The sequence below is a fragment of the Heteronotia binoei genome, chromosome 6 (genome assembly GCF_032191835.1).
Source record: "Heteronotia binoei isolate CCM8104 ecotype False Entrance Well chromosome 6, APGP_CSIRO_Hbin_v1, whole genome shotgun sequence".
Classification (NCBI taxonomy): Eukaryota; Metazoa; Chordata; class Lepidosauria; order Squamata; family Gekkonidae; genus Heteronotia; species Heteronotia binoei.
Window position 1 is genome coordinate 34,372,640 of NC_083228.1, and position 22,664 is coordinate 34,395,303.

General features: G+C 41.5%; 1 protein-coding gene across 3 annotated transcripts in view; it reads left to right on the forward strand.

The window, feature by feature from the left end:
* PCDH15 (protocadherin related 15) overlaps window positions 1-22,664 on the forward strand; it is a 475,582-nt gene that overhangs the window by 428,119 nt on the left and 24,799 nt on the right. For all 3 annotated transcript variants that reach the window (XM_060241241.1, XM_060241242.1, XM_060241243.1), the window contains exons 29-31: window positions 2,356-2,532; window positions 12,892-13,110; window positions 17,120-17,230. In XM_060241241.1, the coding sequence (XP_060097224.1) occupies window positions 2,356-2,532; window positions 12,892-13,110; window positions 17,120-17,230 (507 nt within the window). The remainder of the gene's footprint in view (window positions 1-2,355; window positions 2,533-12,891; window positions 13,111-17,119; window positions 17,231-22,664) is intronic.

A 22,664-nucleotide genomic window follows, 5' to 3' on the forward strand; every position in this document is an offset into this window, starting at 1 on the left:
TTTGATAGAAAAAGCCCAGCAGGGACTCATTTGCATTTTAGGCCACACCCCCTGATGTCACCAGTGTTTCATATAGGGCTTTTTTGTAGAAAAAGCCCAGAAGGAAATCATTTGCATATTAGGCCACACCCCCTGATGCCAAGTTAGCCGGAACTGTGTTCCTGTGCGTTCCTGCTCAGAAAAAGCCCTGACAATACTTAACATTTATTAACATTTAGAGTGTTCAGAGTGCTCTGTGTGCAATATTTTAATGATCCTACAGCTTTTAAAATCTTTTTTCAGTTTCTTCCCTCATCTCTACTCCTTCTTGCTGTCTTTATTTTTTGTACTTCTACTCCAGTCTTTTTCTGTCTTGCAACTCATGGTAATGTTTGTAGCATTCCACTGCAGGAATTGACTACTAGACCCAAATCTGTTTCAGCGAGTTCTCCAAACATACCATAAACTCTTCAATGGAATGGAAACAGCAAACAAGACTTTCACTCTACAAGCCGTTCAGTATCATTACCCTCATATTACAGAGAATGGCGTGGGTAGTTCAGATTGAGACTGAGAAGCAGTGGTTAGACTAAGGCTACTCAAGGGGTTTGTTCATTGCTGATGAGAAATTTACCAGCAGGCTTAGTCATTATGCAACAGCAGCTCTCAGCAACTATATCAACAACATTGCTGTAATACATTCTAGACTATTTTGTAGAGCAAAGATTGTACTGTGACCCCCAAATACTGAATGGTTGGGTTTTAAACGAAATGCCCTTTCAACCCCTGATTATTGGTATCTTCATTCTTAAGGGTGATCACTTTATGCCATTTCAGGTACTTCAGTTTATAGAATGACAGAACTGGAATGATTCTTCCTCTTCCCTTAGTGCACTGGGGCAATTAGAGGACAGGTGCATTTTGTCTGAGTTCCTTGGAGAAAGGGCAGGTTATAAAAGAGACAGACAGATGGAGTTAATTTTAATTTTTAAAAGTAAATATCATTAATGTTCAATGGGATATTATTTTTCATTCATTTTTGCATTTTGCGGCTGTCCTAAATAGCTGATCAAACTGTTTGCTCCATTATAGCAGCATTTGAGATTCATGCTGCCAGGACTATGACTGCTGTAAATCCCTTTTTCGTTAAGTGCAGCATGCAGCAGACACCCACAGGGATGCTGGTCTGCTGTCTAGAATGGATTTGTATATGTTTTTGCTACCAGCTTATGCTAGTCACCGCTTGCACAGGGGACCTTTCCTTTCCTGTGCTAGTCAAATTTTAGAGAAAATGGAATAGAAGCATGCCATTTATTCAGTCAGTTTAGACACTAATTGATTTGTTTATGGACATTTTTCTTTATTGAAACTTTTATTCTTAGAGTAATAAGTATCTGTGAATTTCTTTAAAACTATCCAATTAAATCTGGAGAGTAATGTCATATCAGCTAGATGATATCCAGTCAATTTAGTAGCAGACAGATAAATAATGGATTGGATCCAGCCATATGTCTCAGTCTTACCTTGTTCCTTTCCCATTCCATGTGGTTTTTATCAAGTGATTTTTTGTTAGTTTTTTGTCGCTGTTAGTCAGTAGGTACCCTCTCTCTTTTTGAATAAAACTTGTTGGATGGAACAATATACACAGTTACAATATACACACAAATCCAGATATCCATAGGTGGATTTCTGATATTTGAATCAACACAAATTATGAACTGTGTTTTGTATCCCCTGATACATTGTGTGCTATTGAAGTTATGTTGCTTAAGTGATCTTTAAACAATTTATCAGCTTCTGTATAATTCATATGGTTTAATCTTGTTTATTAGCCTATGGTAAGCCCACCAGTTTCGCACGTCATTTTTTCTCTACTAGTGCAAACCTTACTTTTATTCCTTCAGCAGCCTAAATGTTCCCCCACCTATTATATTATATCACGCTGTATGTACACATGAAATACTTATCTGCAACTCATTATGGGCGTATTTTGTTTAAGACAGAATTTACTGCCTTTCTAAGAAATGGTATAAGTGAAGAGAGATCATTCCTATACATTGCTAGCAGTTTTATTTTTAAAATACCAGCTACTTAAAACTCAAATGCTATCATGAATTTACCAAAAGCTGTTTAAAATTCAAATGTTGTCATGAAGATCAAGTAGTAAAGTTAAGAACATTGAGCGTAAGAATTACTTTTGTGTTGTTACATCTCTAGGAGCTGAACAGTCTAAAATATGAGGTTAAATTATTGCGTTTTGTGGCTTGTGTGTTTTTGCCTATCTTGTTGTAGCTTGTCAATCTCAAATTACACAAAAAAGAAAAAAAGAACATGCTGATAATTTGTGAAAGATGTTTCTATTATATTCCTTATCAGGATTTTGGAGCGCTATATTCAAGACCAGATTCCTGGTGCAAAAGTTGTTGTAGAATCCATTGGTGCTCGTAGATATGGAGATGGCTATTCAGAAGAAGATTATTCAAAATCTGATCTTATGGTCTATGCCATTGACCCACAAACCAACCGTGCTATAATGAGGAATGAGCTTTTCAAGTATGTATTTTTAATGTCATTGGTCTTTATGGCAGCACCTTGAAAATCTGTTTTGCATCATAGTTGTCTTTGACTGTTCCTTGATCAGATCAATCCCCAAAATATTTATTTTTCCCTTATGCATTGTACTGGGGGGCATACAGAATGTGAGTATTTATAGACTCAAGATACTCCCCTAATATTTATAGTCACAGGTCATTCCACATATTTATTTATTTATTTTAGTATATTTCTATTCCGCCCATTCCCTGTAGGGCTCTGGGCAGCATATGATAAAACAATAACATACAATAAAAACATTTAAAAAAACAGACAGCTCAACAGCACTCAGAGAAGTTTGCCATATCACATATTGCCCAGCCTGTCCGTTTCAACATCATGTTATCTCACAGGTGACAGTTCCGATAGGGGAGGCCAACCAGATCAAGAATAGACGCCCACAGCCTCAACTAAAAGTCTGGCGGAACAGCTCTGTTTTACTGGCCCTATGGAAGGCTAATAAGGCAGGTAGGGCCCAGATCATTGTAGGGAGCTGATTCTACCAGGTTGGGGCCAGGACCAAAAAGACCTGGCCCTAGTTGAGGCAACAGATGTTGGGAGGCCAAACGTAACGACCTCCTGGGTATATATGGAAGGAGACGGTCCAGCAGGTGTGTTGGCCCCAAGCCACGTAAGGCTTTAAACGTTAGAACCAAAACTTTGAAGTGGGTCCGGTACTCAATGGGCAGCCAGTGCAGACTGCAGAGCACCAGCTGAATGCCCACCCATAAAGGTGGTGCAGTCAGCAGGTGAGCCGCTGCATTCTGCACCCACTACAGTTTCCGGATCAATCTCAAGGGTAAGTCAGCATAGAGCGAGTTACAGTAGTCTAGTCTGGAAGTGACCATTGCATGGATCACTGTAGCCAGGCCCTGAGGGGATAGATATGGTGCTAGCTGCCTGATCTGCCGAAGATAACAAAAGGCAGACCTGGCAACCGTTGTGATTTGGGCCTCCATGGAAAGGGAGGCATCCAAGGTCACTCCCAAGCTCTTCACCTGTTGGGCTGGCACCAATGTGGCACCGTCCAAAGCTGGGAGCTGGATGCCCATACCCACCCCACCCTGACTCGGATACAGGACCTCTGTCTTAGCTGGGTTCAGCTTCAGCTGGCTCTGTTGTAACCACCCAGTCACAGCTCCCAATGCCTCGGACAACTGGTCAGGGGTGGTGAAAGGCCAGCCACTCATCAACAGATAGAGCTAGATGTCATCAGCATACTGGTGGCAACCCAGCCCCAAACCTCAATCTGAGCAAGGGGGCACATATAGATGTTAAATAATATTGGTGAGAGAATGGCTTTCTGCGGCACTCCACATATAAGTGGATGCCGCGAGGAAGTCTGCTCACCAAGCACCACCCTTTGTCCCCGGAGAAAGGAGGAAAACCATTGTAAGGCCACCCCTCAAACTCCGGCGACGGCAGGGTGGTGGGTCATAAGGTCATAATCGACCATGTCAAATGCTGCTGACAGATCAAGAAGTATTAGCAGCCCTGACCTGCCTTGATCCAGGTGCCGTCTTAGGACATCTGGGAGAGCAACTAGGACAGTCTCTGTCCCATGGCCCAGGCAAAATCCAGACTGGAATGGGTCCAAGGCAGATGTCTCATCCAGGAAAACCTGTAACTGCTCCACCACCACTTTCTCAACTACCTTACCCAGAAACAGTAAATTCAAACTGGGTGGTAGTTGGCCAAGACCCCAGGGTCTAATGATGGTTTCTTCAAAAGCGGACGAACCACTGCCTCTTTCAGTTTCTCTGTTGAAAGGGACAAGTTTACAATATCACCCAGAGAGTCCCTGATACCATCCCGGCAGGCTTTCACCAGCCAGAATGGGCAGGGATCCAGGGGGCAAGTGGTAGGCTTCCCTTCAGCCAGGATCCTGTCCACATATGGATAACATTGAAGTTTTAACACTGAGTCTGACAAAGAAGATTTATACTTTACCCTTCTCTCTGAATCAGAGACTCAGAATGGCTTACAATCTCCCATATCTTCTCCCCCCACAACAGACACCCTGTGAGGTGAGTGGGGCTGAGAGGGCTCTCACAGCAACTGCCCTTTCAAGGACAACTCCTGCAATAGCTATGGCTAACCCAAGGCCATTCCAGCAGGTTCAAGTGGAGGAGCGGGAAATCAAACTCGATTCTCCCAGATAAGAGTCCACACACTTAACCACTACACCAAACTGGCTCTTAACAAAGCCCTCATTGGGATTCAAAGGTAGCCTTTTTTGGATGAATCTCTTTCTGAAGTCTGCTTCTACTGAAAGAAAGGGATTCTTTAGTCGGATGTCAGCACTTTCCACGCACTACTTACTGGCTGAAAGCCATATCTCTGGTTTCCCCAAATAGAAATAGAGAAGTTGCTCTGACTACACAGAAGGCAGTGGTTTTTTTCAGGTGGATTGGGCCCCAGGGCTTGGGACAACGAGAAACATTGGCTTAGTTCTCACAAATAGCAGATATTAGCAAAGGAATGTCAACATTTGCTAAATTTTGCATAGTCACTATATACAAATATACATATGTAATTGCTTTTACAAATTATAGGTGAATCCAAAGCCTATGCCTGGACTTGTGCCCATTGAGACGAAGGCTTTAATGATTGCATTCTTCTTTATACGCACACCCATTCCCTGTTATTCTCGCTAGAAAGGGTATAACCTTCTTCATGATGTGCTTATTTTCTATGCGTGTGGGTTATTTGTATGTGGAGATGCATTGAGTCATGTGATTCCTCGACCAGCATCTGAAGTGGCTCAATCAGAATTCTGTCATGCCATTCACAGTTTGCCTTAGGATCATCAGCAGTGACACATGAATATTGACAGTCTGCAAATTTCAAACACTCACTGCTGGGTATGTTCTCATCTCTTTAAACTGTTATTTTTCACCCCAGACCTATTTCATCTGCTGCCCTGTGTCTACAGGGAGAGATAGACAATTATTCTTCCACCAAATGCACCAATGTCTGCTGCTTTGCATGCAACTTCCTGTGCTACTTCTCCCCAAAGGGGAACTGCACCATAGTGCTCAATGATTGAAGAAGACAAGTCTGTCAGTCACATCCTCAAAAGCAAATACCTGTGGGCCATCTCACACATTCTAATTCATTAGAGGGGCATTGTTCCCCAGAGTTCCAGAACTATGCATGGATGAATTACCACATAATCAAGGTAGAACGCCATATGGGTGTTGAATAGAAGAGAAAGTAAGCTTATGATGGATGGAGAGAGAGAGTTTACAAATAGTAAACAGACAAGGGAGTGAAAAAAATGATTTGCAATCTAATATTATATGGACAGGTAACAAATGCACAGACCGACAGAGACAAATGCCTGAACATACAGAACAAAACAAGAAAATATTAGCTTTCCTTTACTGTTTCTAACCTCTTGATGATATTGGTTCACCCCTCACCTCAGAAGGAATGAGGGAAGAGCAGACCATATCAATCTAGGGAATCTACTCCTGATGGTTTCATCATCAATACGCACACAGCTGTCATTTAAGATGGGACAATTATTTGTGGGATGTTTGAATCTACGTGATGCCATTACCATGTCTGTATTCAGAATGACATTCACCATGAAGGGTTTACCCAGCAAGGTTGCATTATATCATGCTCCTTTCTTTTTAAAGCCCTATATATATACTGTTTGTTGTCTCCATTCCAGCTTGTGTCACAGTGTCATAATTCCTTCTTACCTTCACAGTGCAGAGCCAGGATAAGACACTATGTCTTCTTGAGCATGTTAATTTCATATTCAGCCTCTGTGAAGTCTTAATATATGCACTTTGGCAATGATTCAAAACATCACAAGCACTACAAATAATTTAGAGGGTGAGACTGTGAAGCTTCAGAAGTAAAAGAGAGCCAGTTTGGTGTTGTGGTTAAGTGCGTAAATTCTTATCTTGGAGAACTGGGTTTGATTCTCCACTCCTCCACTTGCACCTGCTAGAATGGCCTTGGGTTAGCCATAGCTATCGCAGGAGTTGTCCTTGAAAGGGCAGTTGCTGTGAGAGCCCTCTCAGCTCCACTCACCTCACAGGGTGTCTGTTGTGAGGGGGAGAAGATATAAGAGATTGTAAGCCGCTCTGAGTCTCTGATTCAGAGAGATGGGCGGGATATAAATCTGCAGTTAAAAAAAACAACTCAACCATGTGCTTTCCAAACTTACCGGTGGGACTACCCTCATGTGTAGCCAGTTGCACTTTGCAGGATTGTGGACCTAGATTTCATAAACATAATAATATCAATTAATCCCTAATAATACAACATCACCATCTTTCTTAGCATCTCTAGCCACATGCAAGTAGCTGCATTTGCCTTTTAAATTATTTCTATCTCATCTGCCATCATCCGCTCTTCTGCAATTTCCTTACTGCATCTGTAAAACTGAAATGGAGTCAGTTACCTAACACAGTGCCCCATAGGCCATCTGTCCAGATATTAAGGTTACTATTGAATGAACTACCCAAAGAGATGTAGCACTCTGCTCACTGCCCTAGTATTCATCATGTTTATTCTTATCCCACTTACTTCTTAGTTGGTGTGTCTAGGATTTCAACCAGAATGGTTCATTGTAGCTTGAGCTTTTGTATAGAGCACCCTACTTCATCTGTGCATGAAGTGATGTTCTCTTAGTTCAGTAAATGTATCCCAGTGATATCACCAGTAGAACTCTCTACAGGACCATTAGCTTAAAACTATATACATTAACTCAGGCATACTGCCAAGTAAGTGTGAGAGGATGTGAAGGCAGACTAGCTGCTGGAAAGGTAACATAGCCAAAGTTCACCTGTTTATTAAAACAAAAATCCAAATAGGTTGTCAAAAGACCAAAGTGTACAGTTCAGTGGAGAAATGCACAGAAAACATAAACTAAGATTGCTTATAAAACTAAAATTGCTAACTACTTACAATTGCCCTACTCAGTTTCATTGTTGAGGCTTGCAGTCCTTGGAGTGTAACTCAAGTAGAATCACTGGCAGCGCGGAGGGAGGCAAGAGTAGTAGAGAGCTAAGTTCACATCTGTATAGGCAGGGCTTTTTTTGTAGAAAAAAACCAGCAGGAACTCATTTACATATTCAACCATGCCTCCTAAAATCACCATTGTTTCATTGAATCATTTGCATATTAGGTCACGCACCCTGACGCCAAGCCAGCTGAAACTGCGTTCCTGTGTGTTCCTACTCAAAAAAAGCTCTGTGATGGGTATTATAATGGAGAACACCGGCCATAACTGATTAACCTCCCTCAGCCAGTCACCAGGCCACCTCTATGGAACCTTTCCAAAATATGAGCAACTGACCCCACACAACCAAGTTTCTCAGCTGTAATGTGTTAGCTAATCAGGCTGACCTGGAAGAATGACCTTGAAGAGAAACTGGTCTGTGGGGAGTGACAGCACCTGTGAAAATGAAAAATTAATTTACAGCAAGAAAACTCTGTCCAAGATGAATAGTTTCTTGACAAAGGAATGCATCATTAAAATAAAAAAAGATAACTTCTTTACTGCCTCCACAATTTTGTCCTATGCATAGAAAACTAGGTTGAAGTTGTTTTCAGAGTACATTCGGGGAAACTGGAAATGTTGTTCCCTTGCTGTAGGGCTAAGGAATCACCTTGTATAATTATATCTTAATTGTAATGTACAGTCTTTATGCTCAGGAAGGTTAACATGAAAAAAATGGAAACTTGTGAAGCAAACGTACAGTTTTTTTGTTTTGAACAGCCACCGATTAACATCGGCTTAGAAGCAGCCTAATTAGATTTTTGTGTGTGTGCCTGCACAGTCAGCTTATTTTTCTCCTCTTCAAAAAGCTTTTAAAAATGTAAATCAGCAAAATCCTTGGGGATATTTTCTTGGCTTTGGGGTAGAGGTGAACAAGTGTCAGCTTAGCTAAGTAAAGGAGATAAATGAAGTGAGAGTTTCAGTCTGAAGCATTAACGTGCTTTAGCTGATGGCAGGCAACCTCCAGAGGCCTGGTTCCGATAAACTCAGATGCTTATCCTAATCTCAAAAGCAACTCCAACTGGTACTTTCCTTCACCTAATGCTGCAGCAAGAAGATTTGAAGGGGCTCTGTGACCTTCTTGCTCCACTCTAGGATGATTTCAGAGTTTGCTTTCATGATTGCTCTTCTTGTTGGAAGAGAGAGTGGGGTCACTCAGTCTACTGTTTTCTCTCTCCTTTGCATGCCTCATGACCTTATCATGCCTTGCAGAACAGTGGGAAGAGAATGTGGGTGCAATAAAAGGCATAGAGAATACTCCCATTTATCTAGAATCAAAATCAATGGGGAAATCATATTTTCAAATGGGAGATCTGGTCAGTTTTTAAATAATGTGTAAAATAATGCAAAAAAAAAATGTTTTCCGATGTGTTAAAATGGCCCCCAATAGCACATATCTAGCAAAATGTCAGTGAAGCTCACATCCAACCATGTGGTATTCCATTAACACAGGGATCATTGTGGATGTAGATGTGCTGGATATGGCACTGCCTTGCACAATTGTGAGTGTGTATCATTTTCCACATTGAAGTACCATTCTTCAACTTAATTATTAAAATTAAAAATTTAGACCAATGGTCTAGGGCTGCCATTATGCCTTTCACAAGCAGATTTAGGTCTTTGAATACAATGGGATTTTTGTTGTGCAACATTGCAGATGTAAAGCGTGACTGTAGTTAACCCGAGGGAAGACTGATGTCACTCATGCATTGTTATCTTTTTTGTTATTTGATATGGATGGTGTATACCTCTGTTTTAAATGTATAAAGCAAGAAGCTCTTGCAGCTGTCAAAGCATAACTAAATTGTGTAATGTCATCCTGAGAATCTATTCCTCTAGAAGAACGTAAAAACATAATTAGACCAAGGTTTCATCTAAACTAGCACCCACTGCAAGATTCCTAGCATCCAGCAAATGTAAGGTAGTTGATCAGAAATTGGCAAATGGCTTCCTTTCTGTGCAGCCTTAGTCCAAACGTTAATTCCTAAAGCTAGTTGCCTCTTTCATTACGGCAGCAGTCTAAACTGCCTAGACATGACAAGAGGAAATTTTTTGCACATCCTATTCAGTTAAGTACTCACACAGGATTAAGACTGCACAATTTTATCTCATGTCCTTGGCTGCAACCCAATACACACTTTTTTCAGAAGCCTGTCCCATTGATTTCAGTGGGACTTTACTTCAAGTAACTGTGTATAATGTTTTATCCCTTGTGATCAATAATGAAGCATACAATCTGGATTTGAAGTGAGTGTTGTTCTGGGAATGTTTAGAAACCACAAGTAAAATTATTTTGCAAATTTGTGTGCTGCAAAGCGATTCCAACACAAGTACCACCAAAAGGCTATGCTGCCAAATGGGTGATATTAAATATTAAAGATACTTGCACTGCCCTTGATGAAACAAAATGAGAGAGAGAATTACCTGAATATACAATCTCCTGTAGAATGTTTGACTTTTTAAAAAGTCCTTTGTCTGATTTTTTACAGCAAGCCTGGTTTCATCTGGCATGGAATATGCATGGATGAGATATAAAAACCTTTAAAATAAGAGTCTGTAGAGATATTGCTTATAGGATTTTTAACTGAGATAGTGTTTGACACCTCCCAGAAGTATGCTGCTGGCAAAGCAAAATGCCTGCATATTCTTCATCAGTACAAAAGACATCTGGTATACATGAGCATCATCTAGTGCACAGAAAGATTTTTGGTTTAAGTGACACTGGAATTTTTCTATTTTAGGCTGAACAATATAGTACAAGAACAGTGCAGTAACTTTGTCTGCAGTTCTAAGCACATGTTCCTGGGATCAAGTTCAATTGAATAATATAGGTTTTACTTCTGAGTAAACCTTTTGAATCTCATAATGCACACACCATTTGCAGAACTGAGTCTGCTTTATAACTTTTGTTGCATCACTTTTTCTTTTAATGTGTTCTTTGGATAGCGGAGTGGCAAACCTGGCATGACATAAGAGAGTCATGGCCATAACTCCCAACATTTTATTCAGGGCTTTTTTTGTAGCAGGAACTCTTTTGCATATTAGGCCACACACCTCTGATGTAGCCAATCTTCCTGGAGCTTATAGTAGGCCCTGTATTAAGAACCCTATAAGCTCTTAGAGGATTAGCTTCATCAGGGGTGTGTGGCCTAATATGCAAAAGAGTTCCTGCTATCAAAAAAGCCCTGATTTTAAGTATAATCTAAAAGAAGCCACAGGCAGCTGCATTGTATTATGGATGTGTTGCTGGGGAGTGTGTGCTCAATCTGTTCTTGGGTGCTGTTCTCCCACTTTAACCCTCCTCCTATCCCCAAGGGATGAAGCATCCACTTAAATATCTGTAATGATTACTTAAGAGAGGCTGCGTTAATTGGAGGGGGGACTTGCAGCCAGAGATAGTACAGGCCTTCCTTCTTCCACTGCCCTGATCCGATATGAGATCATCTGCAGCTGGTTTTAAGTTAAAACTTAGGGAAATCACACTATGGGTGCGGTCACACTCACCATTAAATCCATCTGCAATGCGCCTGTATTATAATCCGCACAACCAATTTTCCGATCAGACAACAGCCAGGCTCCTGTTCTATCCCATGTGGGTCCCGTCGCTGGTCGATCAGATTGCTCTACCAGACCTCGTTTCATGAGACGTCAATCTGCATTAGCGCAGGCGCAGTGATGCCCGCTATCTGCAGCACGTTGCTTTTAAATAGGTCAGATCACTAAAGTTTTGCTAGTCCGTTGGCACTACTTTTCTGCACGAGCACTAGTTCACATCTACTTTCAAAAGTGATTTTTGTTTCCGGACATAAGGGCGGGTAAATGATTTATCGAGCCAACATTCGCTCACTCATTCACTGGCGCAGTGATATCACTTGCAGGGGCTTTGGGAGGGAAGCGGTGGTGCGCTTCCGACAAGTCGCCAACGATGGAGTGTTCAAACAGAGAAACTCTGCTCAGGAACCGTCAGAAAGATTTTGTTCCTGATTTAAAGCAGTATCAAATTAGTCCGCGCCCCAGTCGTCGCAACGCGGGACTCGAACGAGCTAACCACCATTCGCAGATGCTGACATTTGGACAACCGCTTAAAATCCGACATGCTTCCGGACTCCACTCATGCTCATGGCGGGATTTTATGAACGTCTGACCTCACCCCAGGTGTCACATTCTCAGGGTGCAGGCAGGCAGGAGTCCAAAGCCAGTCCAAGGTCAAAGTTCAGGAAGTCAAGCAGGAGCCAAGTCACCAATGCAGAATCACAAACTGGAATCAGAAGTCAGTGTCCAAAAGCCAAAATGTCAGGGTGCCAAGGAAATCAAGCAGGTCAGGATCAGAAATCAAGAAGGAGCGTGGATGCAAACCGGAGAATAGACTCATTGCTTCCACAAGGTTACCAAGTCCTGGGGGGGGAGCTATATGGGAGTCTCAATCAGCCTGCTTCCTGGGTGGCAGTGACTCTGCTAGAACTCAGGGCTGAGAGATCTAAAGCATCAGCATGCCTCATGTCTTCACTCTGAAAGTTCTTTCTGGAGCCTGCTTCAAACTCTTGAGATAGGAGGAGGAGAGCTTGGAGGAGATTGATTGTCAACAGCTGACACTGGTGCCTGGAGAGTGACTGATGGGCCAGCTGCTGTTTGTTCAGCTGAGAAACTGACTGGCAACTCTTCCAGGTCTGTTAACCCTTCCAGCTCCTCCTCATCAGGGCTCATGACACTATGAATCTCCTGTGTTATCTAGTTTGCACCCAAGTGAATAGGAATAGATTGTACCTTTTGTCTTGTTCTTTAAAGTATGCATATGTTCATCTTTTGAGTCTATTTAGCATTTCTCTGTTTTCCTGGCTGCTCTTGTTGTTTGACATTATGTTTCTTTAACTACTTTGCCCTCAATGCCATTGAGTCTGATGGGCTGTGGTAACCTATGGAACTTAGCTGATGATATGTTGCAGCACAACATCCAATGTGATGGTGTCACGGATGTCACACCCTTAAACACGCTTTGCGAGGATACCATAGCTCAGAAGACAGAGCAAATAAGGCCATGGAGTGAGGATGAAAAAGAAGGGAGGAAATTACAGCTGAACAGAAGCAGTAGCTAGTGATATAAAGGGGCACCAAACATTAAAACAGCATGAATGTTCATTAGGGCACGTATTTTTTTCATTAAGTCATTTGGCTGTGTCAAATATGCTAATTTTGAAGCAAATGTCTCACCTAGGGAGGATCCTGAAGCAGAAACAGAGAAGCATTTGTTTTTTGCTGCTTACATTTGTTATCCTTTATTTTATTCTTGAATACTGAAGATTTCTAGATGGCAAACTTCTGGATATCAACAAAGAGTTTCAACCATACCTTGGGCAAGGAGGACGCATTTTGGAAATCCGCACTCCAGATGTGGTGGCCAATGTCAAGAAGCAGGCACAAGCTGTAGGCTACACGGAAGGGGCATTGCTGGCTTTGGCTGTCATCATCATCCTTTGTTGCATGCCTGCTATTTTAATAGTTATGGTCAGCTACAGACAGTGAGTATGACACCTTCCTTTATTGTTGATTATGTAGCATCCCTCATATGTTGGGGATGAAGGACTGTGCACTGGGAGGCTTGTCTGGGGCATGTTTTCTGTTGTGTTTTCTGGCATACCCACATGAGGATGCTTATTGTCTTGCAATTATGGGAGTCTTTTAACAGTCTAATGAGTTTCTCTTTATATTTATGTAAAAAACTCACCCAGGATATGAAAAGTAACTTGCATTGAAATATAGAGGGGTAGCAAAGCTGATTTGGGATTGGGGGAGGGGTTGCCTTTGAATTATTCCAAGGTGCTACAGTAATTGCAGTCCTGTGTATGAGGCCAATTGCTTGAATGCTTACTATGAAAACATCAGCTGGCCAGGATGGTAAACATTGAATAGCTGAGTCTCTACAGCTGTAGCAGCTGGAAGCGCTTAAAAGATGGAACCCAACTCAAGCTTGCCTCTTGGATTATTATTGCTTCCTCTGGCCAAATGGGGAATTCACTCCAATGCAGGCAGTTGTGATACCTCAGTTGGAAATCAGCAGGCCATAATAGAGCTGCAAATGAATAGAATCCATTTCTAACCATCTGTAGCCTTCTTGACCTAAGAGAAGGCCAGCTCTGGGATATGCTTAAAGAGACATGGTGTATTTCATGTACTACTGTAATGGTCCAGTAAGTTCCTTGTCCACTGAGAGCCTTTGAAGGAGGCACAAGGTTTAAATTCATACCCCTCAAAAAGCAAAGGCCTTTGGTGCCACCAGGCTTTTGGTGCCACTACCACCACACTGTTTTATGGAAAAGCTGTGACTTAGAGCAGGGGTGGCCAATGGTAGCTCTCCAGATGTTTTTTGCCTACAACTCCCATCAGCCCCAGCCATTGGCCATGCTGGCTGGGGTTGATGGGAGCTGTAGGCAAAAAACATCTGGAGAGCTACTGTTGGCCATCCCTGGCTTAGAAGAATAGAATTTTTTTGTAAAAATAATATTCTAGCTTTATCTGCTGAGGCAGATTGATGTCAGTTATAGCTGGCAATATTGGTCCAGATAAGGCATGGATATCTATTCCGTGTATCCTCTCTTCCAGTGATCCTGCCTTCACTTTTCTCTCTCTGTATAATTTTGATTTCCACCAATTCATAGAAAGTCTCTTAAAATGCTCTCTGATTGATGTGCTGCAAGGGATGCCCAGCACTGAGATCCACTTTTCACAGTGCTTCCACAAAGAGGAGTTGCCTCTACCATTGTGCACTTCCTATACTTTTCCTTCATGGTGCGTCATCCTAATCAGAGTTACACCCCTTGAAGTCCACTGAAGTAAGTGGCCTTAGATGGGGTAACTCTGTTTAGGATTGCACCATCAGGCTGCCACTTCACTTCTGTTAAGTTCCTCACGTAGAGCCTTTTTAGAGATAGTTATCTTTTTTCCAGTGGAAGCCAGATTTCTCCAAAAAAATTACTCAGCACATGCAGCCTATGGGCTAGGATAAATAATACAGGAAGTTGGGGTTGGATCCAGCCAGCTGTTCTGCTAGTTCAAAAGGAAAGAGGTTGCTTTAGCCACCAAGAAGGGTAATACTGGGGATCATGGGGCTTGGATTTACAAAGGCCTTAAGGGGTAGTGACTATAATAAAAGGAAGACTTGGATCAGACTGAGCAAAAAGTCTGGCTGGAACCAACCCATGTCAATTTTCTACTTATTGTTATGGCTTTCCTTCCACTAGCTATCAGAGTTCAAGGGGGAGAGGGAACTGCTTCTTAGTGCAAAGATTATAGCTGAATGAACATAACTGTCATCATCAGTGCACATATAATGGAAACATTAAAATTTGCTTTATATTAAAACTTTTTGTCTGTAGCAGCAACATTTTTCAGTGTTTTCCAGCCCACTGATCAGCTTAATATTCAATGAATTAATTTTTTTGCATGTAGTAAAAAGGACAGTAAAATTAAATGAATTTTACATTGCTTATTTTCCAGTCTGAAATTAGCATTGTTGTAGCACTGCTCTGAATCCACTTCTAAATAAGCCAAGAAGTGAGCATTATTCTTTCCTGTTAAGGAGTACCTTTGAAATTTCAGCATTCTGCACAAATCAAGAGTGCAATTACAACTGAAGGGCTATAAATTAGAGGAGTCAGGTTGGCTGACAACTGTCAGGAGTTAAGAAGAGCAGAGACATCAGGGGCACCATTGGTATGACGGCAGTATGTCACTTCTGTGGGAAACTAGTAAGTGAAATCATGCCTCTCTAGGAATTGCGAGAACCTAGTGATTCATAGAGAGACATGACATCACTTTCAAGTTTTCCCTGGACATGAAGTAATGCTGTTGTAATTATTGGTGGGGGAGGATTACTTTATTTTTTCTCTTACCAACCATCTGACCAACAGTGGCAATGGGAGCTTGGACTGGGATATCTCCTACCCTCAGTGGGTGCCTGGCAAACCTGCAGGGGTGGAACATCCCTACTTAGACCCCACCCCCAATGCATAGGAGCCCTATTGTTTAAAAAATCCTTAATATCCTGTATGTAAATTAAAATGAGGGAAGTATAAAGCTTCCTTTCCATTTGCACTACTAACTTTAAAATCCTTATCCTTTGATAGCTGGGTTTTTAACTGATTTCACAAAGGTGTTATCCAATACTTTTTTCCCCTCCCTGTCAAATCATTTTATGGCTGATTGTGCATTGATTATTTGTCTATTCATTCATTTAAAATGTTTCCAGACTGCCTTTCCTGGGTCCCCAAGGCAGCAAACATCAGAAGTGTGTATTGGGAGTGGGGGGGAGGCTTCCATAGTGTCCTTCAAATGTCATTTGAATCATTTATATGTATAAAATGAGATGGTTACAAAAATGTATTAGATTTCATGATTTTGAATTAGTTTTCTAAGTGAAACTCATAACCTGTTCTTTTTCTTATTTTATTATTCTGCTTTACAAAACAGATTTAAAGAGTAAGTATGTATTCCAATATCTCAACAAAGGTGACAATTAGCATTGTTTTGCTTTGAACCTCATAATGTTCCAGCAGAGCAATCTGAGGCTGGAATTGCTTTCAAGGCAGGCACTGGGACGTTAGAAGGGGTCCTTCCACCATCCTCCCCCGGCCATCCTGTGCTGAGTTGGAAAGTGGCTGCCTTTCCAAATCTAACATCCATCTAGCAAAATGCATGTGTTTTATGACTCAGCTATGACATTGAGAGAGATGACAGGAGTTATTTTGTACAAATGCAAGCCTCCGTGCTCAGATTTAATGTCTCCTGCAGAAGTACTTCAGCCAGCAGTAAAGTCAAACTATAAAACTGACGTACCTCAGGATATGCCTGGGTTTTAAAAGCAACAAAATAACTGATAGCTGTTTAATATGTTTTGAATTTATAGTGTAAGGTAGATATTATCAAATTAAATATGTTATGTTTAGTTGTATGCCGTGCATGTGAGTGTGTGTGTATACAGAAAAGGATGCTTTTGTCTGACAGGCCACAGATAACATGGTCAGAATTGGCCTGATAGTGTAATCGGATTAAGAGTAAATCCTGGAGTGCTTTCCTAACCCAGACTAATCAATACATAGATTTTAAGGTCACGAGTACACACAGAGATAATCTAGTCTTATCTACTCTATAAGACAAATGTAGGCTCTTTTCTTAAAACACAGTTACTTAGAAATAAGTTCCAGTGAAGTCAGTGGGACACACTCCACATTCATGTTCAAGCATCAAAGGTGTCAATTTCAGAGCTAGAGCTGGTGATTCAAATCTTCCAGAACTTTTAGTCAAGCATGAAAAAGGATATTTCTTTGTAACAGAGTTGAATAATTTTGAAGCAAATAGAACCAGTTAAGATGTCAGATTTTCCCCACTGCTTCATTTTCTTAGTGCCGTATCCTGTTACAAGATGAAAAGCTGTGAAAAATATGCTTTCCGTGGTTGCTGCTGTTGATGTGATCCTGGTTAGAGACTGTGTTTGTGATGCACTTTTTTCTTTTCCCATGCGATTCACCAAAGGAGACAAGCTGAATGCGCCAAGACAGCTCGAATCCAGATGGCCTTACCAGCTGGCAAGCCAGCAAGTGCTCCTGCCACTAATTTGTATGAAGAACTCGGCGACAGTACCATGTAAGTCCTCGAAACTTGTAGTATCTAGGTATAGCAATTCAAGCTGTAATTCAGAGGCTAAATGGATTTCAGCTTGGGTGAGGATGGGCTTCCTTCACACATTGTTCATGGAACTCTTCTGACTTACGCACTCAGTTGTCCCAGGAGCCAGGGGAAGAGAAGAGGGCTGAAAAACATTATGATCCTCATCTTAAGACCATCTCAGGGCACTTTCTTCCCCTTCTAGGCACAACTAGGAGAACTGACTGTTTCCTGCTCCTCTTCCCACTTTCTTTACTCATGATTAGGCCAGTCACTGTATCTAGCAGGAGTCATGCTTTGGGCCCCAGTGCTGGTCGCTGCATGCTCCACTCTTCCCAGGTCATCTAATGGAAAAACATGGCTGTTCACTACCTCCACACTTGGGATTATTGCTCCCCTGCAGTTCACCTGAGCTGACTCTCAACTCTTTTGCTCTCTTCTCTCAGTGTGGCTCCATTTCTGTTGCCTCAGTGCACTCCCTCACTAGAGAGCCAGTTTGGTGTAGTGGTTAAGTGCGTGGACTCTTATCTGGGAGAACCGGGTTTGATTCCCCACTCCTCCACTTGCACCTGCTAGCATGGCCTTGGGTCAGCCATAGCTCTGGCAGAGGTTGTCCTTGAAAGGGCAGCTGTTGTGAGAGTCCTCTCCAGCCCCACCCACTTCACAGGGTGTTTGTTGTGGGGGAGGAAGGTAAAGGAGATTGTGAGCCACTCTGAGACTCTTCAGAGTGGAGGGCAGGATATAAATATCTTTATCCAATATCTTTATCTTCTTCTATTTAAAATAAAGATATCCAATATCTTTATCTTCTTCTATTTAAAACATTAATTCTTCTTGAGACTGTATCTTGTTTTCTAAACATGAGGGCATGACCCTTTCCCTCATGTATGCAGTATGGTCTTGTTGCCCCCAAAAGGAGGCGGAAAGCATTGCTTATGCAGCTGGCAAATGGACAAAAGGACATTTATAAGTACACAATTAGAGCATCCATCTGTAAAACACAAACCAAGTTAGCAGCCCACTAGTAGTTTCAGGTGTTCACCAGAAAATGTCTCAGTTTATGCTGGAAACAATGATATTCAGTCATGTAATATGCAATGCAATGCAACTAGAATTGTCTTCACATCTAACAGCAATTATTCTGGTAAGTACATTTGTAAGAACAATAACAAGTACTGAAATATCGTTGTTAATAGGGTAAGATTATAAGCCTGTATTATGACAGCATATTGCAAGGCCTCTGCACATGGCACAGGTGGACTCTCAGGGTTGGTATGCACCACCCAGCTTCTTCAGGAGTCCTGCACACGTGTGTCTTCTCTGCTGCATCATGGCTGAGCTAATTGTGTACTTGGGCAGCAAGCTGTGCCCATGCAACTTCACTATTCTTATTACCCCTCCACACCTTTCAGCTGGGTGTGCAGCTCTTCTGGTCTGGCTGGTTGTTCAGTATACAGTGCAACCAGAGCCAGGTTGGGATGGGATGAGGGCGCATGTCCGCAGGCATCCTCCAATGGGAAGAAGATCACATGCTAGGGCAGAGGGCCTTGCAGCACTTACTAACTTTGAACAAAACACCAGGCCGTGAGCTGGAAGAGAGTGAAAAGGACAGTACAAAAGTTTCCTAGGTGCTGCTATTGTTCACTGAATCCAGGGCAGCTGCTGTCCACCAATCTACCTGACTACCACCAAGTCCTTAGAGTGTGATCTGATATGTCTGCAGCCTTAGAACAGCTGTGATGCTTCTCCAGTTCAGGATGCCCCTCCATCGTGGGCTGCAATTGCAGCTGTAATGTACGCTTCTCATTCAGAAGAATGCCCAACAGAACTAAATGTGTATATGAATAGCAACAGAAAGAGTCTTGTGTATATGTATATTTATGAAGATGTCTGCATGAGTTAGCAAAGATCAGTTTTCTGTAGTTTGGATGTGATCGTTTCTCTTTCTTTTTTAAATCTTCCTTTCACCCCTGCAGACAAGTGGCAGTTGTGACAGGGTGTCATCACTTGATCAAAGGAAGCCAAACATTCCTTTCCAAGGGTTGGGGGGGGGGGAGTTAACTCCTGGAAAGATCTTGAGTGCAAATTGCCAGTCATGTGTGGGAGATGGAATTAAGAGGGGAGAAGCAGTTGTCAGGAAAGACAGGGAATATCTGTTCAAGTATATATAATACATGTACAAGGATTTTCAAAGTCTGGGTACAGAGGGTATCATATATAGCTTAATTAAAGATCTTGTTATGATAGACGCTGAAGTTCAAAGAGTCCTCTAGATGAATCCAAACATTTTTTGAATGCACATCAAACCCATCCCTGGACTTCATGCAGCTTTGGAGGCTATTGCTGACATTATCGTAAGCTCTATGCAGTAGAGTTGGACTCCTTTGATAATGAAGCTTCAGAAGCTTCAATGTGTACACTGAGCTCACTTCAGATCAAGGACATAGTGGTTTCTTGGTCATGACATATGTAAACCTTTCTGAGAGAAAATGGTTTTTGAAAAAAATCGAATCTCATATTTTAATAAGTTATTTGACATACCAGTCAATCCATTTTCAAGTAATGGTTGGTCTTTTATATAATTAAAACATGGCTAAAAATTGTAAGTATGTTTGTGTCCTTTCCCTTATTCTCTCTCTCTCTGTCTCTCTCTCTCTGTTTCGATACATAGGCATCAGTAAGTAAACTTGCATCATGGGGATAGTATTGTAGAAGATAGAAAAGTAGCTGAATTATTTTTTTTAGTTTTTAGTCTGCAGTACATGGTAGAAATTTACTTCTTAAGTCATTTGGTTTACAAGTTTTCCTTTCTCCTTCCAAAGGGGAGTGGGGATTAGACATTGAAATCACTGTTGTTCTGTGTGCCTTTGGGTCCAGTAACTTTCTAGCTGTTCTATTCTGTTTCACTAGTTTCTTCCAGTAGCACTTTTCAGACTTCTGAAACTTTTCATTCACTAGAAGATTCAATAATATCAATGAGACTGGACACAATTAAGCAATCTAATGTTTGCAGACATGGACTGCAAATTATCAAAGTGTAACCCTGTTCATTTCATCATACCTGCAACAGCAGCAGGCAAATCTCTTTTAGCTTTATTTGAAATCATATTGGTATATACAATCTTTCTCAGAGAATTCTTGTGAAAATGCTCTCTTTCTGAGAGTTCTGCCCTGTGACTTGCGTAACTGTTTGGTGAAAGATACTTCTTCACTTAATGTTGCTTTGCAGCTATCTACTAAGCAGGCTGCACATTGTTTTCTAGGTATATAATATACAGAATCTCATTTTACATCACAAACTGCAGAGAACTTCATGGGGAAAATAACACTTGATTCGGAATACATCCAAGCATCACAAGCTGGACAAATTCATATTCCAAATCAGATCATTAAGAACTTTGGCAGCATTGCTAATATGCAGTTTGACTCTGGGAAAACAAATGGTTTGAAGACAGCAAGAGATCTCAAACTAACTGTTACTAAATACAACTGTAATGAGCAGGGATTGCATGGGAAAATGATTTGGTGGAATGAATTAGATAAATGCAGTTTTCAATTAAAAAAGGCTTTTTCTTCGTAGCAGATCACATAGTGTAGTTGTTATTCAGATGCCACTGAAAATGGCCTCTATGTAGTGAGTCATCACACTCGAAACTATACCCTTAGCTATCCATGTTAGGTGTAGAAACCTTCATCTTCACTCCCAGGGTGGCACCAGTCCACTAAGGACTTGTACATATTTCAGCCAGAAGAGTAAAATTCAATGTGCAGTGATTGTGATGTATACCTACGTTTCTTGGTCACCAAGTCAAGAACCATTCATGTACATCGGAATGGTTGAACATGGAGCTTTTTCAATTTAGGAGACATCATTGCCCATGCAAAAGATGCCAAAATGGAGCTATTCCCTCTACTAAAATGAATAACAAAGCTGTTGCTCTGGGTGGTTCCAGGTGGTTCCAGGTGTGCATCATATCCTGTACACTCATAGGCCATCATGGATTGGGGTGGTTAGTTACAGAACAATCCTAAGGAGGTCTATTCTGAATTCTGCTAAGGTCTATTCAGGACTTACTTCCAGAAAGTGTCCTTAGGTTTGCACTGTTAGTCTGTTACAGAATGCGAATACTTCTTTTGTCACTTAGCACAATCCAGGCTCTATTAGGCAGATGTCTTTGACCTCATTTCTCCTTATTTCTAATCACAGCCCTTGAATTATACTTGTATACCAAGTGCACTTGTAGAGATAGAGCTTATGCAAAATTCCTTTTAATGGTGATATTTTAATTCGGGAAAGCGGGAGAACCTAGATGTCTAGCGAGTGATAACTTTTGTTGAGAAATTTGTTTAAATTTAGGACATTATTTATTCTCTCTATCCTGAAGAAGTAAATCACTTCCCATAGTTAAATAAAGACTACATCTTGCCTTAGTAGCTAAATTACTTATAGTTTAGTTACATATAAATCTAGATTTGTAGATAACCTTAGAAGACTTTAGATGCCTTTGCTTTTGTTCACTTCATTCACATTATATTTTGTCATGTGAATCAGTGTCCATGCATGTTTCCTTACCTTTGATTATCTTCTTTTCTTTCGAGTCTTTTTCTTCTCTACCATTTTCAACAAAGCAGGAGGAAAAAGTCAGTGTTTGAAGAAGGAGACCATCAGAGAGCTATTAGCAGCTTTGCTTCTCGTGCTATTGAAGCACACAAGCAGTCTAATATCAATGGAACACTGAACAATAACTTACCCAAATCTGAAAGTAATGTTACATTTATATCTGATGAGAATCCATTAATAACTCAAAACCCTCTGTATATGGAGGGCACAGGAGTTCTCCAAGAAAGGGAAGATTTTCTATCTCCACTTTCTCCTAGAAGGCTACCATTGAAAGATGTTCTGATGGGGTGCCCTTTGGGAGATATTCATCGAGCATGGACTTTACCCACTCATGCCTCTAGAAAACATGTTTCTGATGCTTTGAGCAGGGCCGTCATCATGGACCCTGTTCAGTGGGAGCAGGAGAAAAAAAGAGCAGAGAGGGAAAGAGCAGAAGTCCAGCACAGCAGTCCAATCTTCAGAAAGATCATTGGGACCAAAGTGTCTGTCAAAGAGAAGGCAAGGCAGTTTGAGCAGCAGGCTCTGCAGGAAATGAAACAAGTGAAACCCCAAGAGGTTAGAAGTTTGCATTCACCAGCACACAGCAGCAGCACCCAAGAGGGAGAGAGCACACTGGAGATGTCGTCTGAGAGTGTCCTTGCCTCTCCAGACCACCATTCACCTTCTTTCTCATCTCTCATGCCTTGCTCTGAGCTTGCTGAACTGGAAATACCATCTGTAATCATCATCCATCATGACACTTCTGAACAGTTGTCTCCTCCGCCAAGTCACAAGCCGCCTACTCCTTCATTG